This window comes from Rhinopithecus roxellana, chromosome 4 (assembly GCF_007565055.1).
Source record: "Rhinopithecus roxellana isolate Shanxi Qingling chromosome 4, ASM756505v1, whole genome shotgun sequence".
Classification (NCBI taxonomy): domain Eukaryota; kingdom Metazoa; phylum Chordata; class Mammalia; order Primates; family Cercopithecidae; genus Rhinopithecus; species Rhinopithecus roxellana.
The window spans coordinates 116,628,588-116,651,791 of record NC_044552.1 but is presented as its reverse complement, the minus strand read 5'-3'; the positions used below and the strand labels follow the sequence as shown (position 1 = coordinate 116,651,791).

Genomic DNA, 23,204 nt, shown 5'->3' with positions numbered 1-23,204 from the left:
AATAGGTTCTTCTTGTCTTAAAGCAATTGCAACTTTGGAAAATATATGAAAAAATATAGTCCAAGGAGCTGTAGAAATTGACCAAAAAATCATCCAAAGATGAAAATGTGCTCAATTTCTCACCTAAGTCATATTATACTGATGTCTGTGAGTGGAAGTTGGCATTGTTCACTTTGCATCTGATGATTAATCATTTAGTTAGTATCTGTTAAGAAGAGGACTCAAGAAATAGCTTTTAATTTTAGTTAGAAAAAGTAGCGCCATTAATAGCGGCCTTGACATTCTGCAAAGCCAAATTAAGCAGTCAACCTGGCGTTTTATAGACAGCCTGTTACAGAGCCTCACATCTGATAGACATTCAATAAGTATTAATCACCTGGCTGACTAGGAGCAGCCACATAGCTGCTGTCATAGAGGTTGCACATTTTGGTGGGACAAGGCTGATTTTGTTGTACTGTGAGACAGGACCTTGTGAACATGAAGAAGTGTGTGGGTTTTTTATTTTTATTTTTTTCAAATTAAATGACTTCATAATTTTCTTTTGAAACTGAGCACATTTTATTACAAATGGATTTCCTTTTGTCAGTTCAAGGTAAGGTACCAGGTAGCAGTGATATTGGTCAAATGTTACTTCTTTTGTAAATAGAAAGCTGAGTGCCATCTAAAGAGCCATCATCACATTCCTTTATAAAATAATTTGAATCAATGCCAGAGAAATTGTTAACATTTCAGAGTCATTCATTTAATGTTAAGGATCGTGTTTATAGTTAGTTCATTGTGTTTATTATAGTGAATGGATGGATAATGGTGTACTAAATATAAGTATTATGAAGCTAGAAAAATAGGTTTAAAGTAATAATAATAGCTAACATTTTTATCATTTACACTGTGACAGTCATTGTGCTAAGCCCCTTTATAGGTATTCGTTTCAAATATATATTGAAAGGTCACTTTATGTTTCTGCCATATCTTTTCTATGCTTTTAAGATTATAACTTCTTTTTTTTAATCTTTTTTTAAAATTTTTATTATTATTATTATACTTTAAGTTCTAGGGTACATGTGCATAACATGCAGGTTTGTTACATATGTATTAGAATGGCAATCATTAAAAAGTCAGGAAACAATAGGTGCTGGAGAGGATGTGGAGAAATAGGAACACTTTTACACTGTTTGTGGGATTGTAAACTAGTTCAACCATTATGGAAAACAGTATGGCGGTTCCTCAAGGATCTAGAACTAGATGTACCATATGACCCAGCCATCCCATTACTGGGTATATACCCAAAGGATCATAAATAATGCTGCTATAAAGACGCACACGTATGTTTATTGCGGCACTATTCACAATAGCAAAGACTTGGAATCAACCCAAATGTCCATCTGTGACAGACTGGATTAAGAAAATGTGGCACATATACACCATGGAATACTATGCAGCCATAAAAAAGGATGAGTCTGTGTCCTTTGTAGGGACATGGATGCAGCTGGAAACCATCATTCTTAGCAAACTATCACAAGAACAGAAAACCAAACACCACATGTTCTCACTCATAGGTGGGAACTGAACAATGAGATCACTTGGACTCGGGAAGGGGAACATCACACACCGGGGCCTATCACGGGGAGGGGGGAGGGGGGAGGGATTGCATTGGGAGTTATACCTGATGTAAATGACGAGTTGATGGGTGCTGACGAGTTGATGGGTGCAGCACACCAAGATTATAACTTCTATGCTGTTTTATTTAAAATAAAATTTGCATTCATGGTTATTTGTTCTCAGGTGTACAGTCAACCTCAGCTTCATCCAAAAGAAGAACACATGTTTAAAGGATAATAAAGCTGATGAAATTTTTAAACTCTTACAAATTAGTATTGAGTGAAGGCAGATGTTTGTAAAAGAGGTGAAGACATCTGATCATGTGAACCTGATGAATTGGTATAAAGAATTATTGGAATCTGTAGAAATGCCATGATTCTGCTTATCGTCTTTATAAAAAACTGATTTGGAATGAATTGTCCATTGTGTGGGATGATCCAGCTGCTTGTTGAATCAGTTGCTTTTCATTAGCCCATCTGATGTTGATTGGATTCTGGGCTTGCATGCCTGAACTCCTGAAAGACTGAATTATCAGTATGCTTCTCACTCAGAGAGCTGTGACTCTAATGAGGGATTTTCATATCAAATCATTCATATCACTTTATAATCACAATACATGTATTAGATGCTTTCTGATCCTGCTACAATCATGAGAATTAGCTAACTTCGTGTGAGATTCCAGTAATAGATAGTAATGCATTTCTCGGGTAGGCAATAAATATTCATCTTTCTGAGGTCAACAGTGGTTGGAAGAAGTGGAGGAAAGGAGGTCTGTAAGTCTAAACACAGTCTGATATCTGTTTGTCTTTCTTTGAATTGAAGGGCCTATTAGTTTCCCAGTTTATCTGGCAGTCTCTCCAACTTGAGAGGGAGGCACATGAGTAGGCGCAGAAGAATGGTGGTGAAGGGTGTGGGTTCAAGTCCCGACTCTCCCTCTTACCAGCTTTATCACCTTGAACTATTTGCTTAATTTCACTGGGTCTCATTTCTCATGTTTAAAATGAGGTAATAGTAGTACCTGACTTCACAGAGTTGTGAAAATAAAACTTTAATTCAAGTAGGACTCTGACACAGGGCCTGCCACATGGTAAAGGCTGGGTAAACATGAGTTGCTATTGTCGTTGTTCTCATTATTACACCAGAGCTATAGGGAGGCCCTAGAAGAAAAAGCTATAATCTTTCTTTCAATGATCGAGCAAAGCTCATTTCACCCAAAAGAAGATGAAGATCAAAATGGGTAATATGTAAAATATAATTATATAAATTTTGAGAAATAAATACATTTTTTATATATATATACATTTCATAGGATTAAAAGAAGTCCATCTAATTATTTTTAAAAAGGTGTTTGAAGGCTTGTGGATGATTTCTAAACCGTTCTGTTTCCCCATTTTATAAGATGTGGAGACTTTGTATTAGCCTGCATGGACAAAGCATCAAATGTGTTTGCAGAAAAAGTGTGCTTGATGGGAGGATTCCTTGAGCCCAGCAGTTTGAGGTTGCAGTGAGCTATGATCATGCCACTGTACTCTAGCCTGGGTGACAGAGCAAGACCCTGTCTCAAAAAAAAAAAAAAAAAAAAAAAAAAAAAAAAAAAATGAACTTGAACAATTGGGAAGACCTGAACACTTCATATTCATTGAGCTGACCTGTTCTTAGATTAGGAAGGTGCCAGGGAAATTGTTGCTTAGCAACTAATGGAGTTAAATGAAACAGTCTGTTAACTGGGCTCTTGCCCTCATCTGTGTGCATTCCTGATAAAGGAGATGGGCTCCAGTGTGTATTGCTTGATTCATAGCTGTCAAACAAAAGTGATGAATAAAATGCAAGATCGAAGGGAGGGTCCATACCTGGACTGGGCATCTACATTTATGGTCATATATACCTTCCTTTATGTTAGATGTTGAAGAAAAAGTTATTAAGAGAGGACATTAAAAATAAGAGAGGGACTGTTGAAATTGAGGGTTAAATTTTTAAGAGTGATCATTAGTTTACATTGAGTTTTAAGAGACTAAGATAATAAGTGATAATTGAGGAAATTCCACACTATTGAACATTCTTCTAAAAAGTTCTCTATAGAAAAGGGATAACAGGGTTGGGCACAGTGGCTCACACCTGTATTCCCAGCACTTTGGGAGGCCGAGGCAGGCAGATCATGAAGTCAGGGATTCGAGACCAGCCTGACCAATATGGTGAAACCCCGTCTTTACTAAAAATACAAAAACCAGCTGGGCGTGGTGGCATGCGCCTGTAGTCCCAGCTACTTGGGAGCCTGAGGCAGGAGGATCACTTGAACCCAGGAGGCAGAGGTTGCAGTGAGCCGAGATTGCACCACTGCACTCCAGCCTAGGCAACAGAGGGAGACTCCCTCTCAAAAAAAAAAAGAAAAAGAAAAAGAAAAAAAAAGACAAGAAAAGAGATAACAGATCTTATGGATGATATTGTGAATTCTAGGACAGAAATTGTGTGTTTTAGTACTTGTCTGCTCCTGGTCCCTATTTATACCCATGACAGATGTTATGACTAGATCCTGACCACGGTCACTTGAGCTGGATGTGGCCTTACAGCCCTCAATGGGGCTCCAGGAAGCCAGTACCAATATCATATTGGGCAGGTAAGAAACTTCCTTGTCATTCTTTATGACAAATTGAAACTTGTTAAAAACCTCTCCTTTTTGAATTCCTTAGGAATATTCTGAGTGATTTATGTCAAAAGCAGCTTTGAGGTAGCCACATGAAATTCCTCTTAAGGAAGATTGTTAAGAAGGAAATAGACCAGAGAAAATCAACCAAAATAATTGGGGGAAAAGGGAGACAGTGTGAAAGATTTGCCTGCAAGTTCTTACCACTGCCACCATTCAAGAGCTTAGGATGATTTACTCTTTCAAAGACCATGTCCTTGAATCCACTTTCTTTTGAAATACCTTTTATTTTCTGTATAGTAATCACTCCCACCCCTCCAAATCTAGGGATCAGTCCTCTCATGCTGGGATTTGGACTCAGACCTTCTGCTCAGCCTACAAAACTTTGAGCATTGGCTTCAAGCACTAACATTTTTATGACTCAGAGAATTCGAATTAGATACTATTTCCAGTAGGAGACTCTAGAGCTGTTACTATATATATTTGAAAGGCTGTTAAGCACAAAAGAGAGTGAACGCATTGACCTTCTCCTATGGCCAAGGGGAGAAAGTTATCAGGAGTGTGATTAGAAGTCAATATTTTGAAGGTTTTACTAATATTTCTCCAGCAAGGGACAGCCTGTCATGAAAAATATTAGGTGTCTCATCACCTCAAGTATTCAAGTATGCAAGGAGTGCTGCAAGGGGGAGAATTGACTACCCCAGTTCTGCTTCTCAAACGTTTATATGCATGTGGTTCACCTGGGGCTCTCATTAAAACTCAGCTTTCCCATATAGTAAGTGTGGGGTAGGAGCCGAGATTCCACATTTCTTACAAGTTCCTTGGCAATACCAATGCTGCTATTCCAGGGATCACACCTTAAGTAGGGAGGGGCCAGTGATCTCTAAAGTATTAAAATTCCAAAATTCCATTTGCAGAAGAGAGACTAGAGTTTAGTCTTGCTTCTTACACATACCCAGCACAGCTTTGAAAACCACATAGGAATCTCTTGTGGTCTTAGAGAATTCCCCCTGAATTCCTATCATATTTTCCTCAGTAAAGAATACCCCGCTCTGCCTCCTCAGTTGCTTCACTTCTTTTTTTCTCCAGGCTTTCAACCTTTTCTGATATCACTGTTCTCTAAAAAAAATTTCCTTTTTTCATACTTTCTCTGATCCATGCAGACTCTAATCACAACTGCTCAGTCATTCCTTTGTGCAAGTCCCAGATTCTGTCTTAGGACAGCTGTCAAAATGCAGGAAATCTAGGTTATGTCTCAGTCGGGGTGTCCTTAGAAGTTTGTGAAAAGCAGGATTGTGCCATTGGCTGCCATATGAGGGAGATCAAACAGCCTCTTCAATTAATTTGATTCATTCAATAATGGTTTAGCAAATGTATTCATTAAGAAAGAGTAAAAGTGCCATCCCTAAACATCTGAAAGAGGCAAATTTGTGACAGATTAAACAATGGACTTCTTTGTATGGTGGGTAGGAATATATTGTGATCCCATGTTCAGGGGATACAACTGGAAAGTAACAGAATCACCAGAGGAATAAGGAGAACCATAGGGATCTGAGAGGGCAACCCAAGGCCAAAGTCAAATGTGTGGATGCCACCTTCCAGAAGATGGAAAGACTGGCAAGGACAAATTTTGTGTTATCCAACTGCATGGTGAGCAGCAGTTTCTGGCCTTCACAATTACCATAACTTTGGCTAAGAAACAACTTGATTTGTGTCCTTTTTTTTTTTTTTTTTTTTTTTTTTTGAGACGGAGTCTCACTCTGTCGCCCAGGCTGGAGTGCAGTGGCCGGATCTCAGCTCACTGCAAGCTCCGCCTCCCGGGTTTACGCCATTCTCCTGCCTCAGTCTCCTGAGTAGCTGGGACTACAGGCGCCCGCCACCTCACCCGGCTAGTTTTTTGTATTTTTTAGTAGAGACGGGGTTTCACCGTGTTAGCCAGGATGGTCTCCATCTCCTGACCTCGTGATCCACCCATCTCGGCCTCCCAAAGTGCTGGGATTACAGGCTTGAGCCACCGCGCCCGGCCTTGTGTCCTTTTTTTATGCCACCCTTTTCTCTCCCAGAAGACCCAGGTCATTGAAACATGGCCACATTCAGGAGGAGGAGAATTCTAAACAGACAGGATAAACCATAATGATGCTTGTTTTGAAGGGCTCATTATCACTGTATAGTTAATTTAGGAAGCAACTGTGCCAAGAGCAAAGCTGTGAAACGCAGCTAGATCCTTTAAATAAACAAGCTACATATTTGAAGATTTTAGAAAAAAACAATATGTAACATAATTTTTAGCATATAAGATGGATCTTTATTTTATGTGGTTAAGGTGAGGGAAAATTGTATTTTAGAGATATTAATTTCTGTTGCCTAATTATATTTATAGTAATATAATTTTACTGTTTTAGTTTGTCTTGTGTTATTTTATTCTCTGAGAGTATTATTATACTATGGGAGGAACAATTAAAACAATTATAAAGAGGAAGAAAACCACCAACCAAACATCCTCACTCTTTCAGACCATTTAGCTCCCCAGATGGATTGAGTTACTTTATTCATTTGCAAGATAAAGGAGGTAAATAGTCCAATTTGACTGTGAGTGGGAACCTCTTCTCCCTAATGGGAGGGAATGGGCTATTGCAGTTAATTGAATGGTCTCATTAACTGAGATTTACTACCCATTCTGTATGTGAGGTGTAACCAAAATGTAATAAAGGCTAATAACCATTAACACTAAATTGATCAAAATGTAATCTTTGTTGATTCAGAAGTTAGTTCAAATCTCTGTAATGCCTCATGGCCACTGTAAACATCACTAATTATGTAACAGTGGGCATATAGAAGATGTAAGTTGTAATGGATATACTGTCATCACTGCAAGTTGCTCTTTTCAATGACTTCCTTAGACATGTCTGTTTACTTTCATTTAACTCTGTTTAATGCTCGTAAAATGTAAGGGTTGAATGTACCTCCAAACAATTCAGTTATTTCACCTGTAAGATTATATGTATTCTTGATAAAATGGGAGTCGCAGTGGTTTTGCCTGTGTTCAGTGTAACTCCAAAGCTGCACAGTTTGGCAGGTAAAAAGGTCATATTTTACCAGATGCTTTAAAAAGTCTATCATCTGTCATTTTACTTATCTATGAAGATGTAGTAGAATTTTTGTCAGTTTTGTGTCATAAGGTACCACCCTAAAATGTAGCTGTAACTAATCTTGTGTCTGCATAACAACTAACGTGACTCAAAAAAACTTCACGGCCGGGCACGGTGGCTCACGCCTGTAATCACAGCACTTTGGGAGGCCGAGACGGGCAGATCACGAGGTCAGGAGGTCAAGACCATCCTGGCTAACACGGTGAAACCCCTTCTCTACTAAAAATACAAACAATTAGCTGCTGGGCGTGGTGGCGGGCGCCTGTTGTCCCAGCTACTCAAGAGGTTGAGGCAGGAGAATGGCGTGAACCTGGGAGGTGGAGCTTGCAGTTAGCAGAGATTGTGCCTCTGCACTCCAGCCTGGGCAACAGAGCCAGGCTCCATCTCAAAAAAAAAAAAAAAAAAAAAAAAAAAAAAAAAAAAAACTTCACATACTGTGATTTTAGGACTCAATTTGCGTCATATCTGTGTGAAATAAAGAGGGAATAACACATCATAAATCCATACCATGCCTCTGTGGTAAGCACTTAAAGTGGATTATATACTCACAAACTAGGTTTTCAATTAGAAAGGTTTGTATTGGTGGCAGCACATTATCAGCCACAAATGAGCTGTGATGACTGTAAATCTCAGCCTGGCTGAGACTCTCCCAAAGGCAAAATCTTGTGAACCAAGCATGAGTCTGTGCAATGCTTTCATATTTCTAAGCAGAACTGTATCCCATGCTTTGGCAGAATGTTGTGACTTGATAGAGAACATTGACATATGTTCTTTTTTTTCTAAGTGTCTAGCTTTGAACTCACTTGTGTTTCTCAAATGTTTAGCTTACAGTGGATGCTCTTTCTCTTTAGTTACAATTTGACATTTTGGTACCTAAAACACCTTTCATGCAGAACATTCTCTGTTACATAGAATGAATTCTTTTTGTTTATGGCACTGTAGTGTGGTAGGACATCATCTGTAGATGAGTTCTGAATATCATGTTGGTTGATTCATTCATTTGCTGTATTTATTGCATGTATGTGCTCCTAGGATCTGGGAGAACCACAGTGAGAAAAGGAGATATGGCACCTGCCTTCATGGAGCCTGCAGTCTACCTTTTCAAGATGTTATATGCTTAAAAATATTGCTATTGGTCTCATCACCTCTTTTGCTGCCAAGGAGACTTTGGCCTTCCTCGTGGTCTCTAGCAGGTTTCTGGACATTGTTTCACTAGCTCGAATAGACTAGGCAACTGGTGTTTCACTGTGCCAAATGACCAAGTTCTTCCTTGTCACCAAGTGATATCCAATGAGGCATTCCTAATTGAGATGTCTTTTAAATTTATTATATCCAAGACATTGACCTTGATATAATAGTTCCCCTTTTTTAATCTTTAGGTTAATTATGGTTTTTAAAAATTGTGATAAGCATTACCTTTTTAACATTATTATTATTTTTTGAGATAGAGTCTCACTCTCTTGCCCAAGCTGGGATGCAGTGGTGTGATCATGGCTCACTGCAGCCTCAAACTCCTGGCGTCAAGCAATCCTCCTGCCTCACCGTCTTGAGTAACTGGGAGTACAGGTGCATACCACCATGCTCAGCTAGTTTTTTTAATTGTCTGTAGAGATAGGGTCTCCCTATGTTACCCAGCCTGGTCTCAAACTCCTGGCCTCAAGTGAACTTCCAGCCTCAGCCTCCCAAAGTGGTAGGATTATAGACATGACCTACGGTGCCTGGGCAACATTAAATTTCTGAAACAGTATGATGTGATGTCAAAGTGGAATTTCTGTATTTATAGAAGTGATGGTGATGATTTTTGTAATGGGGTCATTCCATAAAGTAGAAGTCTAGGAGTATGTTGCAAAAGTGAAGTCCTGCCAGAGATAGGGATTTAGAGTGAGACTGTCGTTTGGAAACTATTTGAAATGAATGGATTTAGTCAGCAGTTGAGTGGAGGGTGCTGTTTCTCAGCTCTCGTTTCAGTTGGAATCAAAGGGAGACATGGGACAGTGAGACATTCAACCTAGATTATAGCAACAGTTTCTACTTATTAAACATCTACTGTGTGCCATATATTATGCCTGACATTAAGCATAATTGTATTTAAACCTATGACAACCCTGTGAAGTTGGTATTATTTCCATTTTACAGATAAAGGGCCTGAGGCTCAGAGAAGGTAACAAATTAGCCAAAGTTCCAAGATAAATTGCCCACATGACCAGTAGGTTATAGAACCAGATGTATCTTCCTGTATAGTTCTGAACATTAAAAATAAAACAAAGTTTTTAAAAGGGAATTGTTTGAAATACATAAGTAATACATGTTCATTGCAATGATCGAAAAAAATACTTATGTAAACAGGATAAAATTAAGTCTATTTTTTCCCTCTACAATCATACTCTCTAATATAGCAATTATAGATGCATTTAATTGTATTGATATAAAATAATTACCAATATGGTGTCTCTTTATTGCACATACAAACGTGCAAATATAGATATACATTATTTAAGGAATTGTGTTTTCCTCCCAACTCTACTAACCCTCTGATTGAGGATCCCTATTCTATGCCAGTGTTACCCTGATTACTTTTGAAAGACCCTAGAAATGTAGATTTTTAAAACGCCTTTGGCAGCCTATTTTATTTTTTTAACCTTTGTTCTTAGGAAGTTTTTCCATTTCATTAACCCAGAATATTCTTCTGCAGTTTAAGCTATTTGAGTCCTGCTGTACATACCGGATTGGTGGCAAGCAGGTGGTTAGCATGTCAGGTGCAATTACAATTTGGAAGATTGGAAAAAAGAACTTGGTTGGTGTGGGGAGTGTTAAAAACTTAACCACCCATGTAATAAAAAGCAGACACTGAAAACAACTGAAATTTCTTTCAGGTTCTTTTCAAGAAGTTTAGAAGCAAATTCAACATTTTATAAACTAAAGGTTTTTATTTAACTGTGATCTGTTTTTTAATTTTGGAATTTCAGGTAATCTTCTACAAATGCATAAACAAAATCTACTTAACTCTAATTTCCTGTTAGCCTTTTTTATCTATAGTCACACTTGATTTAAAAAAAACAACAACAGAAACTGGTGCTTCTCCTAATATATCAGTCCTTTTAATCAGGGAATACTTAAAAGAAACTTCACTACATTTTATTGTTACCACAAAATATAAATTTTACTAAGAACTTGCCATATGTCAGGCGCTCTTCACTTTGTGTGTATACTTAATAGACCACAGTATAGTGTCAACATAACTTTTATATGTACTGGGAAACCAAAACATATGTATGACTCGTTGTATTATGATATTTGCTTTATTAAGGTGGTCTGGAACTAAACCCACTCTATTTCCAAAATATGCCTATATAATGTGATATCATTCAATATCTGTCTTTCTGTGTCTAGTTTATTTCACTTAGCATAATGTCTTCCAGGTTCATCCATATTGTTGCAAATGGCAGGATTTTCTTCTTTTTTAAGGCTAAATAATGTTCGTGTGTATGTGTATATCTCACATTTTCTTTATCCATATATTCGTTGAGGGACATTAAGATTGTTTCCATATTGTGGCTATTGTAAATAATGCTGCAATAACCATGGGAGTGTGGCTATCACTTTGAGATACTAATTTCATTTTCTTTGCATACATACCCAGAAGTGAGATTGTTAGATCATAAGGTAGTTCTTTAAAAAAATTTTTTAGTACCCTCTCTACTGTTTCCCATAATGGCTGTACCAATTTACATTCCAACCAACAATAAACAAGGATTCCCTTTTCTCTACAACCTCACTAACAATTATCTTTTGTCTTTTTGGTAATAATTATTCTAACGGATGTGAAGAGACACCTCATTGTGGTTTTTACTTACTTTTCCCTGACGATTAGTGATGTTGAGCATCTTTTTATATACCTGTTGCCCATTTGTATGCCTTCTTTGGAAAAATGTCTATTCAGGTCCTGTGACCATTTTAAAGTTCAGTTATTTATTTATTTATTTGCTATTGCATTTTGTGAGTTCCTTAAATATTTTTGGATATTAACGCTTTATCAGATATATGGTTTGCAAATATTTTTCCCATTCTGTGGGTTGCCATTTTAATCTGTTGATTGTTTCCTTTGGTATGCATAAGTTTTTAGTTTGATGCAAGCCCACTTATTTTTGCTTTTATTGCCAGTAGTTTGGTGTCATATCCGAAAAATTATTACCTAGACCAATGTCAAAGAGCTTTCCCCTACATTTTCTTCTTTATTGTTTTAAGTCTTACATTTAAGTCATTAACACATTTAAGTTAATTTTTGCATATGATGTGAGATAAGGGCTCAATTCTATTCTTTGGCATGCAGATATCAAGTTTTCCTTGCACCATATATTGAAGAGCCTGTCCTTTCCCTATTGTGTGTTCTTGGCACCCTGTCAAAGATCAGTTTACCACAGATGCATGGATTTATTTCCGGGCTATTCTGTTAGTTGGTCTATATATCTGTTTTTATGACAGTACTATACTGTTTTGATTACTGTAGCTTTGTAATATATTTTGAAATCAGGAAGTATGGTGCCTCCAGCATGTTCTTGTTTAAGATTTCTTTGGCTATTCAGTGTCTTTTGTGGTTCCATTTGATTTTATCATTTTTTTTTTCTATTTCTATAAAGAATGCCACTTGGATTTTGGTAGGGGTTGTGTTGAACGTATAGATCACTTTGAGTAGTATGAACATTTTAACACATTGTTTTTTAATCTGTAGACACAGATGTCTTTCCATTTTATCTGTGTCTTTGATTTCCTTCACCAGTGTTTTATAACTTTCAGTTAACAAGTCTTTCACTTCTTTAATTAAATTTATGCCTAAGTATTTTCTTTATTTTAAATGGGATGGTTTTCTTAAATTTCTTTTTTATTTACTTTTATTTATTAAAAGTACTTTCCTGTTTATTACTTTCCTGTTTGTATACAGAAATACTACTGATTTTTGAATGTTAATTTTGCACCAAAAAACTTTGTTAAACTCATTTATTAGTTCTAACATTGTTTTTTGGTTGAATCTTCAGCGTTTCCTACATATATAATCATGTTATCTGCAGAGATAATTTCACTTTTTCCTCTCCAGTTTGGATGCTTTTTATTTCCTTTTTTTTTTTTTTGTTTAATTGCACTGGGTAGGACTTCCAGTACTAAGTTGAATGAAAGTGGTCTCTCATCTTCTCTTGCTATCTTCCTTTGTTATTTGATTATTTTTGTAGTATTTGCTTTGATTCTTTTCTATTTATCTTTTGTATATCTATTATAAGTTTTTTTTTTTTCTGTGTGGTTACCTCAAGCCTGTCATAAAATGTCTTGTAGTTACAATGGTCTATTTTAAGTTGATAACTTAACTCAACTGCACACAAAAATTCTCCACTTTTACTACCTCCCCCAAACTTTGTGTTTTTGTAGTCAGAGTTTACTTCTTTTTATATTGTGTATCCATCAACAAATTTTGGTCTTTTATCTTTTAAATGTTGGGGTAAAAGTAACTTACACACCACCATTACAGTGTTACATTATTATGTATTTGTCCATATCTTTACTTTTGCCAGTGATATTTATGTTTTCTTATGCTTTCACGTTACTGTTCAGCATGTTTTTGTTTCAATTTGAAGAACCCCCTTAGCCATTTCATGTAAAATAGGTTTAGGAGTGACAAACTCTCTCAGTTTTTGTTTCCCTGGGAAAGATTTTCTCTTTCATTTATTTTTAAAGGATAGTTTTGCCAGATATTGTATTCTTGGTAGTTTTTTTTTTTTTTTTTTTTTTTTTCAGTATTCTGAATGTATCATCCCACTCTCTTCTGGCCTGCAATATTTCTCTAAAAAAATCCACTGATTGTCTCATGGAGATGGTTCCCTTATACGTGACAAGTCACTTTTCTTTTGCTTCTTTCAAAATTCTCTGTCTTTAACTTTTGAAAATGTAATTATAATGTATCCTGGTGCAGATCTCTTTGTATTCAACTTATTTAGGATTCTTTGGGGTTCATCAATCCAGATGTCCACTTCCTTCCCCTGATTTGGAATGTTTTTGGTAGTTATTCATTTTCAATAATCTTTCTTCTCCTTTCTATTTCTCTTCTTTTTATTAAGCTTTCATAATATAAGTTGATTTACTTGATACTGTTTCATAAAAGCCATAGGTTTTCTTTACTCCTTTTTACTCTTTTTTCTTTTTTGTCCTCTGACTGGATAATTTAAAATGACCAGTATTCAAGTTTACTAATTCTTTCCTCTGCTTGATCAAGTCTGGTATTGAAGCTCTCTGTTGCATTTTTTTGGTTTCATTTATTGTGTTCTTCAGCTTCAGAATTTGCTTCATTTTTGTGGTTTGCATTTCTCTAATTTTCCCTTTCATTTGTGTATTACATAAAATTTACATTTCTCTAACTTTCCCTTTTGTTTATGTTTTATTTTCCTGATATTATTGAGTTGTCTATCTGTGTTCAGTGATAATTTCTTAAAACAATAATTTTGTCAAGCAATTCACAGGTCTCCATTTCTTCGGTATCATTACTAGAAATTATCATTTCCTTTAGTGATGTTAGGTTTCCCTGACATTTCATGTTCCTTGTAGCCTTGCATTGGTGTCTGAACATTTGAAGGAGCAGTTATATCTTTCAGTATTACAGACTGGCTTTGGTGGGGAAGACTTTCACCTGAGGTGTAATGATACCTGAGGTGTGATGATGGGTGGGGTGTGTGGTGGTTCTTAAATAATCACCTGAGGTGTGATGATGGGTGGGGTGTGTGGTGGTTGTGGGTCCAATGCAAGTTCTGAGGGGTGTGCAGGGGCAGTGGTTTTGGGAATTGTGTGACACTGTCAGTGCTGCGTGGGGTTGCCAGGTCCTGATGCAGGTGCAAGAGAAGTGACATCACAGCCGGGTGTGGGCTCATGTGAAGCCATACCAGGTGCACGGTGCCAGAGTGACCCCCTCCAGCTCCACGGTATGCAAAAGCATGGGCTCCAGGCATCTCTGTCAGCTGGGGTTTGTGTTGGTGAAGACTGGCGATCTTTAACAGCAAAGACTATAGGAGTCCTCCTGCTCTTTTCCCCTACAGGGGGATATAGTGGTCAAGGCAATTTCTCTTGGCACTAAGCTGTACTATGTGGAACATCCTCAGTTCTAAAAAATGTTCAATTTTTAAAATTTATGATAAATTTCTGAAAGTTAAATACATTATGAATGTTAGCTTTTTAATATATCAAATATAATTGAATATATTATATGTTAAATACTCCCAATAGCTTTAAGATATTCTGAATGTTATTTTATTTTTTCAAATTGTATTTAAAATCTATTTTGGAAAATTTCTTAAATGGCAAGAGAGCAATAATTTAGTGTTTCTAACAGTAAAAAGTTTAACCATAAATTAAGCTCTCAAAAATAATCCTTTTCATTATGAAAACATAAAACTCTCTAATGCAGTGAGATGGAAACGAAGATCTCTACAAGGAATAATGGGTCATCAGTTTATATTGTTCATCTTATACATATTAATTTAAAATGTATAGACTTGTGAGGATAAAAAAGTACATTTGTTAAAATAAAATCCTATTAGTTCAATAGTACAAAGAATATAAAATACCTAGGAATCAATTTAACCAAAGAAGTAAAATATCTAGACAAGGAAAACTATAAAACACTGATAAAAGAAGATGATGCCAAAAAAAGGGAAAGATATTCCATGTTCATGGATAAGAATAATTAATACTGCTAAAATAACAATACTACCCAAAGTAGTTTACAGATTCAGTGCAATCCATATCAAATTTCCAATGACGTTCTTCACAGAAATAGAAAAAAAATCTTAAATATAAGTGGAACCACAAAAACTCCAAATAGCCAAAGCCACCCTGAGCAAAAAGAACAAAGATGTTACACTATCAGATATCAAAATGTACTAAAAAGCTATAGTAACTAAATCAGCCTGGTACTGGCATAAAAACAGACACATAGATCAATGGAATAGTATAGGGAATCCAAATATAAGTCCACACATTTACAGACAACTTATCTTTGCAAAGGTGCCAAGAACATACAATGGGGAAAAGAGAGTCTTTTTAATACATGGTGCTGGGAAAATTGCATAACTATATGCAGAAGAATGTAACTACACCCTTATCTCTCACCATACACAAAAATCAAATCAAAATGTATTAAAGACTTAAATCTAAGGCCCCAACTGTGAAATAACTAGAAGACAATATTGGGGAAATGCTACAGGACATTGGTCTGGGCAAAGGCTTTTTGGGATTAAGACCCCCAAAACACAGGCAACCAAAGCAAAAATAGACAAATGGAATTTCATCAAGCTAAAAAGCTTCTACACAGCAAAGGAAACAATCAACAAAGTGAAGGGCCAACCCACAGAATGGGGACGAATATTTGTAAACTACCATCTGACAAGGGATTGATAACCAGAATATATAAGAAGTTCAAACAGTTCACTAGCCAAAAAAAAAAAAAAAAAAAAAAAAAAAAAAAATCCAATTTAAAAATGGGCAAAATTAGATAGTTCTTAAAAGAAGGCATACAAATGTCCAACAGATATATTTAGAAAAATACTGAAGGTCACTGAGCATCAGAAGATACAAATCAAAACTACAGTGAAATACCTCACCCCAGTTAAAATGGCTTTCATCAAAAAGAGAGGCAATAACAGATTCCGGCAATGATAGGGAGAAAGGGGAAGCCTAGTACTCTGTTGATGGGAATAAATTAGTACAGCCACTATGGAGAACAGAATGGAGGTTCCTCAAGAAACTAAAAATATAACTTGCATATGACTCAGCAATTTTACCACTGGGTATATATTCAGAAGTAAGGAAATCAGTATATTGTAAAATACATATTATATATCCAAAAGAAAGGAAATCAGTATATCTGTACTCCCATGTTTATTGTAGCAGTATTCACAATAGTCAAAATTTGGAATTGGGCCAGGTGCAGTGGCTCATACCTGTAATCCCAGCACTCTAGCACTCAGGGAGGCTGAGGCAGGTGGATCAACTGAGGTCAGGAGTTCGAGACCAGCCTGGCCAACATGGTGAAATTCCATCTCTACTAAAAATACATAAATTAACCGGGTGTGGTGGCACGTGACTGTAGCCCCAGCTACTTGGGGGGTTGAGGAAACAGAATTGCTTGAACCCAGGAGGCGGAGGTTGCGGTGAACTGAGGTCATGCCACTGCACTCCAGCCTGGGTGGCAGAGCAAGACTCTGTCTCAAAAAAAAAAAAAAAAAAAAAAGGAAAATGGAATTAACTAAGTGCTCATCAGTGAATGAATGGACAAAGAAAATGTGGTATATATACCCAAAAAAAGTTATAAAAAAAATGAAATCCTGTCATTTGCAGCAATGTGGATGAAACTAGAGGTCATTATGTTAAGAGAAATAAGCCAAGCACAAAAAGACAAATAATGTATATCGTCACTCATATGTGAGAGCTTAAAAAAAAGTGAATCTCATGAAGACAGAGTAGACTGGTGGTTACCCTACCCAGTAGGCTGGGAAGGGTCGTTGGGAGGGGGAGGATGATGGGGATATTGAATAGAGTGACTATAGTTTATAGTAATCTATTGTACACTTGAAAATAGCTAGAAAGGAGCTGGGCACGGTGGTTCACACCTGTAATCCCAGCACTTTGGGAGGCTGAGGCAGGTGGATCACAAGGTCAGGAGTTCGAGACCAGCCTGGCCAATATGGCGAAACCTCATCTCTACTAAAAATACAAAAATTAGCCAGGAGTGGTGGCGGGTACCTGTAATCCCAGCTACTCGGGAGGCTGAGGCAGGAGAATCTCATGAACCTGGGAGGCAGAGGTTGCAGTCAGGCGAGATTGGGCCGCTACACTCCAGCCTGGGTGACACAGCAAGACTCCATCTCAAAAAAAAAAAAAAAAAAAAGAAAGAAAGAAAAGAAAATCGCTAGAAGAGAATAATTTGAATGTTTCAAGCATAAAGAAAAGATACTTTTAAGGTGATAGATAACTCAAATACGCTGATTTGGTCATTAAAAATTGTGACTATATTACATTATCATATGTACCCCTGAAATATGTACATTCCTTAGGCATTGATAAAATTTAAATACACAAATAAAATTTCTAAAAGATGAATATTGATACATTGGCAAAAGTAAAAAAATATCACATTTTTTAAATTAAAAAAATTCAGCATGGACTAAATACCATATAGCATAGTGAGGTTTTTTTTTTTTTTTTTTGCTACTATAAAGTTAGCTAAACTGCAAAATCTCAGGGAACAGTTCCCACAAGACTTCTCTCATTATCAGTAAACAAAATTGAATTCTCTTTATATTTCTTAAGTCAAAGATTAACAGTGCACAAATTAGTGTCAGGTTGTATTTTTTTTTTTTTTTTTTGCCTTTTTAAATTTTTTATGGAAACTCATGCATTTGTTTAATTTGGCAAGTTTTTGTTTTTTTAATTTCAGATTTTCATTTGACATACTAATTTGCAATAAATTGGCCATTTGGAGAATTGGTTGGGGGCAAATTCACTTGCACTGAATAGCTTAGTGGTTCTCAAATTCAAGTGGGCATAAGAATCACCTGGAGGTCCTATTACAATACAGATTGCTGGGCCCCACTTGGAGTATCAGTTTCAATAAGTCTGCAGTGGGGACCTGAGAGTCTGTACTCAAACATGTTCCCAGGTGATGCTGATGTCTCTGGTCCAAGGGCTACACTTTGAGAACCACTGAAATGGAGTGTGTGATACATGGCTTTGTATTCCCACCCAAATCTCATCTTGAATTGTAGTCCCTATAGTCCCTATAATCCCCGCGTGTCAAGGGAGAGACCAGGTGGAGGGTAATTGAATCATGGGGGTGATTTCCCCCATGCTGTTCTCGTGATAGTGAGTGAGTTCTCGCAAGATCTGATGGTTTTATAAAGGGCTCTTCGCATTCACTTCGCACTTCTTCTTTCTGCTGCCTTGTGAAAAACATGCCTTGCTTCCCCTTCACCTTCCACCATTATTGTAAGTTTCCTGAGGCCTCCCCAGCCATTCTGAACTGTGAGTCAATTAAACCTCTTTCCTTTATAAGTCCCTAGTCTCAGGCAGTTCTTTTTTTTTTTTTTTTTTTTTTTTTTAGTCTTGCTCTGCCGCCCAGGCTGGAGTGCAGTGGCCAGCTCTCAGCTCACTGCAAGCTCCGCCTCCCGGGTTTACGCCATTCTCCTGTCTCAGCCTCCCGAGTAGCTGGGACTACAGGCGCCCGCCTCGTCGCCCGGCTAGTTTTTTGTATTTTTTAGTAGAGACGGGGTTTCACCGTATTAGCCAGGATGGTCTCGATCTCCTGACCTCGTGATCCGCCCGTCTCGGCCTCCCAAAGTGCTGGGATTACAGGCTTGAGCCACCGCGCCCGGCCTCAGGCAGTTCTTTATAGCAGTATGAAAATGAACTAATACAATGGCAGATGAGAGGAACTAGCTGTTTCATTGGACTGAGGCAGAAAAAAGCAGAGAAGTCAGGAGACGAAGGCTTTTCGTGTCCTATTGGGCAGGATATTTGGGACTGCTGCATATAACTTGGTAGCTATGAGAATCCAGGACCAAGAGAAAGCGAGTTCGGTGAGCCTAAATACTATCACCTCAAAATGAGACTGTGTATTACATATGGAAGTACTGTATATAGTGAGGAGTGCCATCCTGTGTGTACTGTTATTGTAACTGTTCAGACATCAAGATGATTTGCAGTAGTTTGTGTCAATGACACTTTGTAGAAGCATTTCAAAAATCAAAATCAATTATTAATTTGTAAAACTTTGTTTTCCCTAGTCTCTCTAGAATTTTGTCTTGCTCCCTTGCTTTCAAAGTCTCATAACTGTCTTTCTTTCTTTCCTCACCTCAGGCAATGTTCAGTCTTTGTATGGTGGAAAGTGGAGCTGATGAGGTTAATTTGCACGGTGTGACCAGCCTTGGCTTAAAGCAGGCTCTGGAGTTTGCATACACAGGACAGGTATGGTATTAAACGTGATCTGAAAGGTTTAATATTTTAACTACACCTAACCAAAGGAGATTATCCTTGAGGTATGAGGTTTAGTTATTGTTCTTGTTACTCATTTTGATGTTAAAAATAAGATTCACATCCACTTAATTTTATGACTAAAGTTATTGAAAGGTAAGTAAAGCAATTTGATTTTTAAATATGATACAGTGAACATAATATTATAAATTTAACTTAGTGTTTGCTGGTGTGATTTTTTGAATATCTTAAAGAACTATCATAAGGGAAAGAGTTTGCAAGATAATGGATTCTCATTGTTATCACTGAAGCTCAGTGACTCAAGCATGGCTTTATTGTCTTAAAAACAAAACAAAAAATTTAGAGCCCCCAAAATTTATGTCCAACGTCTTGGTACCGTGTCTTCCACATATCTCAGAGTCAGAATTGAAGGCATTTAGATTAGTAGATTTTGATGGTTTGAAATCCTAATACATTCATGACTAAAATTGTTATAGGATTTATAGGACATCAGAGGATATCCATTTACATTTGAGAACTACTCAAATAAATCAATTCAAATACAGACTGAATGTTTAGCTCCCCTTTTATAAATTTTTGTTCTTTAGCACCATTTCATCCAACTTGGATTCATTATCTTCTATGCTAAAATGAAAACGTCTTCTCTTGAGAGGCGCGCATCCTAATGAGAGAAAGAGAGGCATACATAATTAAATATATAATTAAAATCCTCACTGGTGTTAGAGTTATAACAGAAGCAGAATACAAAACAGAGTGGGAAAAGGATGCATGTGGTCAAGTGTGGCTACCAGTACAAAATTTTAAAGAGAGGGTGGTATTTGGGTCTTGAAGAATGTGTGGGAGCTCATTTTTCTACTGAATTTTATTTTTGTTTAATTTTATTCTTAATTAGCAAATAATAATTCTATATACTTACGTGATGTAAATGTGATGTTCTGATATATGTTTACAATGTGGAATGATTAAATCAGACTAATTAATAAATCTGTCACCTCACCTACCTATTTTTTTGTGGTGAAAACATTTTAAATGTACTCTTCTAGCAATGTTGAACTATATAATGCATTATTATTTATTATAGTTACCATTCTGTGAAGTAGATCACTACAGCTTATTCCTGCTGTCTAACTGAAACTATATACCCTTTTGATCAACATCTCCCCTTAGCCCATCCACCCCTGCTATAGTTTGGATGTTTGTCCTCTCCAAATCTCATGTTGAAATTTGATCCCCAGTGTTGGAGGTGGGGTCTGTAGGTGGATGTTTGGGTCATGTTGCTTGATTCTTCATGAATAGACTGATGCTCTCTCTCAGGGTGTGAGTGAGTTCTCACTGTTAATTCCTGAGAGAGCTGTTTATTAAAAAGAGCCTGGCACTTCTTTCCCACTCTCTTGCCTCCTCTCTTACTATGTGATCTCTGCACATGCCAGCTCTGCTTCCCCTGTCCCATGAGTGGGAACAGCCTGAAACCCTCACTAGAAGCAGATGCTGGAGCCATGTTTCTTGTTTAACCTGCAGAACCATGAGCCAAATAAACGTTTTTCTTATATAAATTACCCAGTCTCAGGTATTCCTTTATAACAACACTAAATGGACAAGAAAACACCCTCCCCTAGCCTTTGGTAACCATCATTCTACTTGCTATTTCTATGAGTTCAACTTTTTTTAGATTCAGCATGTAAGTGAGATCATGAAGTATTTGTCTTTCTGGGCCTGGCTTATTTCGCTTAACATAGTGTCCTCAAGGTTCATCCATGTCATTGCAAATGACAGGATTTCTCTGCCTCTTAAAGTTAAAGAGCAGTATGTTGTGTGTAAATACCATCTTTTCTTTATTTATTCACCTGATGACAGACAACTAGGTTGCGTTCATATCTTAGTTACTGCAAATAATGCTGCAGTGAACATGGGTATACAGATATCTCTATAGCATAATAATTTCAATTCCTTTGGCTGTTACCCAGAAATAGGATTGATGGTTCATATGGTAATTTTATTTTTACTTTTTTGAAGAACCTCCATACTGTTTAACATAATGGTTGTCTTAATTTACATTCCCACTAACAGTGCACAAGGGTTTAATTTTCTCCACACCCTCCCCAATACTTGTTATCTATTGTCTTTTTATATAGTAGGGGTGAGGTGATATCTCACCATGGTTTTCATTTGCATTTCCCTGATGACTAATGATGATGAATTTTTTTCATATATCTGTTGGCCATTTGTATGTCTTCTTTTGACAAGTGTCTATTCGGTCCTTTGCCAATTTTTTGATTGGGTTATTTATTTTCTCATCTTCTTGTGATGGCTCTAGCTTTGTTCTTTTTGCACAAGATTGCCAACTATTCAAGTTCTCAGTTGTGTTTTTTTTTTTTTTCTTGTCTAATTTCTCTGGCTAGAACTTCTAGTACTATGTTGAGTAGAAGTGGTCAAAATGGGCATAGTTGTCTTGTTTCTGATCTTAAAGGAAGAGCTTTCAACTTTTCACCATTGAGTATGATGTTAACTCTGGACTTTTCATGTATGGCCTTTATTGTATTGAGACACATTTCTCTCTATGCCTAACTTTTTCAAAGTTTTTATCATGATAGGATGCTGAATTTTGTCAAATGCTTTTGCTGTATCTAGTCAGATGATCATATGGTTGTTGTCTGTCATTCCGTTAATATGGTATACTACATTTATTTATTAATATTTGCGTATGTTGAATCATCATTGCATCCCAGGGATAAATCTCCCTTGATCATAGTGAATGATTCTTTTAATCATTCACTGTGCTGTTGAATATGGTTTGCTAGTATTTTCTTGAGGAGTTTTGCATGCATGTTCATCATGGATATTGGCCTGAAGTTTTCTTTTCTTGTAGTGTCTTTGTCTGGCTTTGGTATCAGAATAATGCTGGTTTCATAAAATGAATTTGAAAGTGTTCCTTCTTTAATTTTTTGAAAGAGTTTTAAGAAAGATTGATATTTGTTCTTCTTTAAATGTTTGGTAGAATTCTGCTGTGATGCTGTAAGGTCCTAGATTTTTCTTTATTGGGAAATATTTTTTATTAATAGTATTGATATAATCTCCTTACTTGCTATTGGTCTGTTCAGATTTTTTATTACTTTTTTATTCAGTCTTGCTAGGTTGCATGTTTCAAGGACTTTATCCATTTCTTCTAGATTGTCCAATTTTTTGGTGTATAATTATTCATAACAGTCTCTTGTCTTTTGTATGTCTGTGATATCTGTTGTAATATCTTCTCTTTCATTTCTGATTTTATTTATTTGAATCTTTTCTCTTTTTTTCTTAGTCTGGCTAAAGTTTTGTTGCCTGTATATTTTCAAAGAATGAAGTCTCACTTTCATTAATCTTTTCTGTTGTCTTTGTAGTCTCTGTTTTTCACTAACTTTTCTTTAGAGGCTTATTAAAATGTATGATATCATTTATTCTCTTTTCTGGAGTTAGTAGAGTTTTAGATATGTGTCTTAGAATAATTGAGGCAACTCTAGCAGCTAGAAGAAACTACTAAGTGTAAAGGAAATAAGCCATCAATCAAGTAGAAAGTATAACAGGAGAAAGAAAAGTGGTGGATCACAAATTCAGGATTAGCCCCGCCAAATTTCCAGCCTTAGGAAATTAAGGCAGGCCATTATCATTCACAGAGTTGCCAAAATATATTCCTAGTGAGGTGAGTAAATCATGTATTTTGTGTTTTTTGGTTTACAGATGTGAAGAAAGATACCATCTCTAAATTGTTCCTTATTATTTCTCTTTTTATACCTGAATTACATGCGCTCACACCT

The 23,204-nt window shown here is 36.6% G+C and overlaps 1 protein-coding gene across 8 annotated transcripts in view; it reads left to right on the top strand.

Moving 5' to 3' along the window:
* The window catches only part of KLHL32 (kelch like family member 32), a 250,044-nt gene that overhangs the window by 125,931 nt on the left and 100,909 nt on the right, over window positions 1-23,204 (top strand). For all 8 annotated transcript variants that reach the window (XR_004056958.1, XM_030929461.1, XM_030929463.1 and 5 more), the window contains one exon: window positions 19,279-19,386. Coding sequence is in view for 5 of the 8 variants with exons in the window: in XM_030929461.1 (XP_030785321.1) it covers window positions 19,279-19,386 (108 nt within the window). In the remaining 3 variants the exon portion in view is untranslated. Of the gene's footprint in view, window positions 1-19,278; window positions 19,387-23,204 lie in introns of those variants that run through there.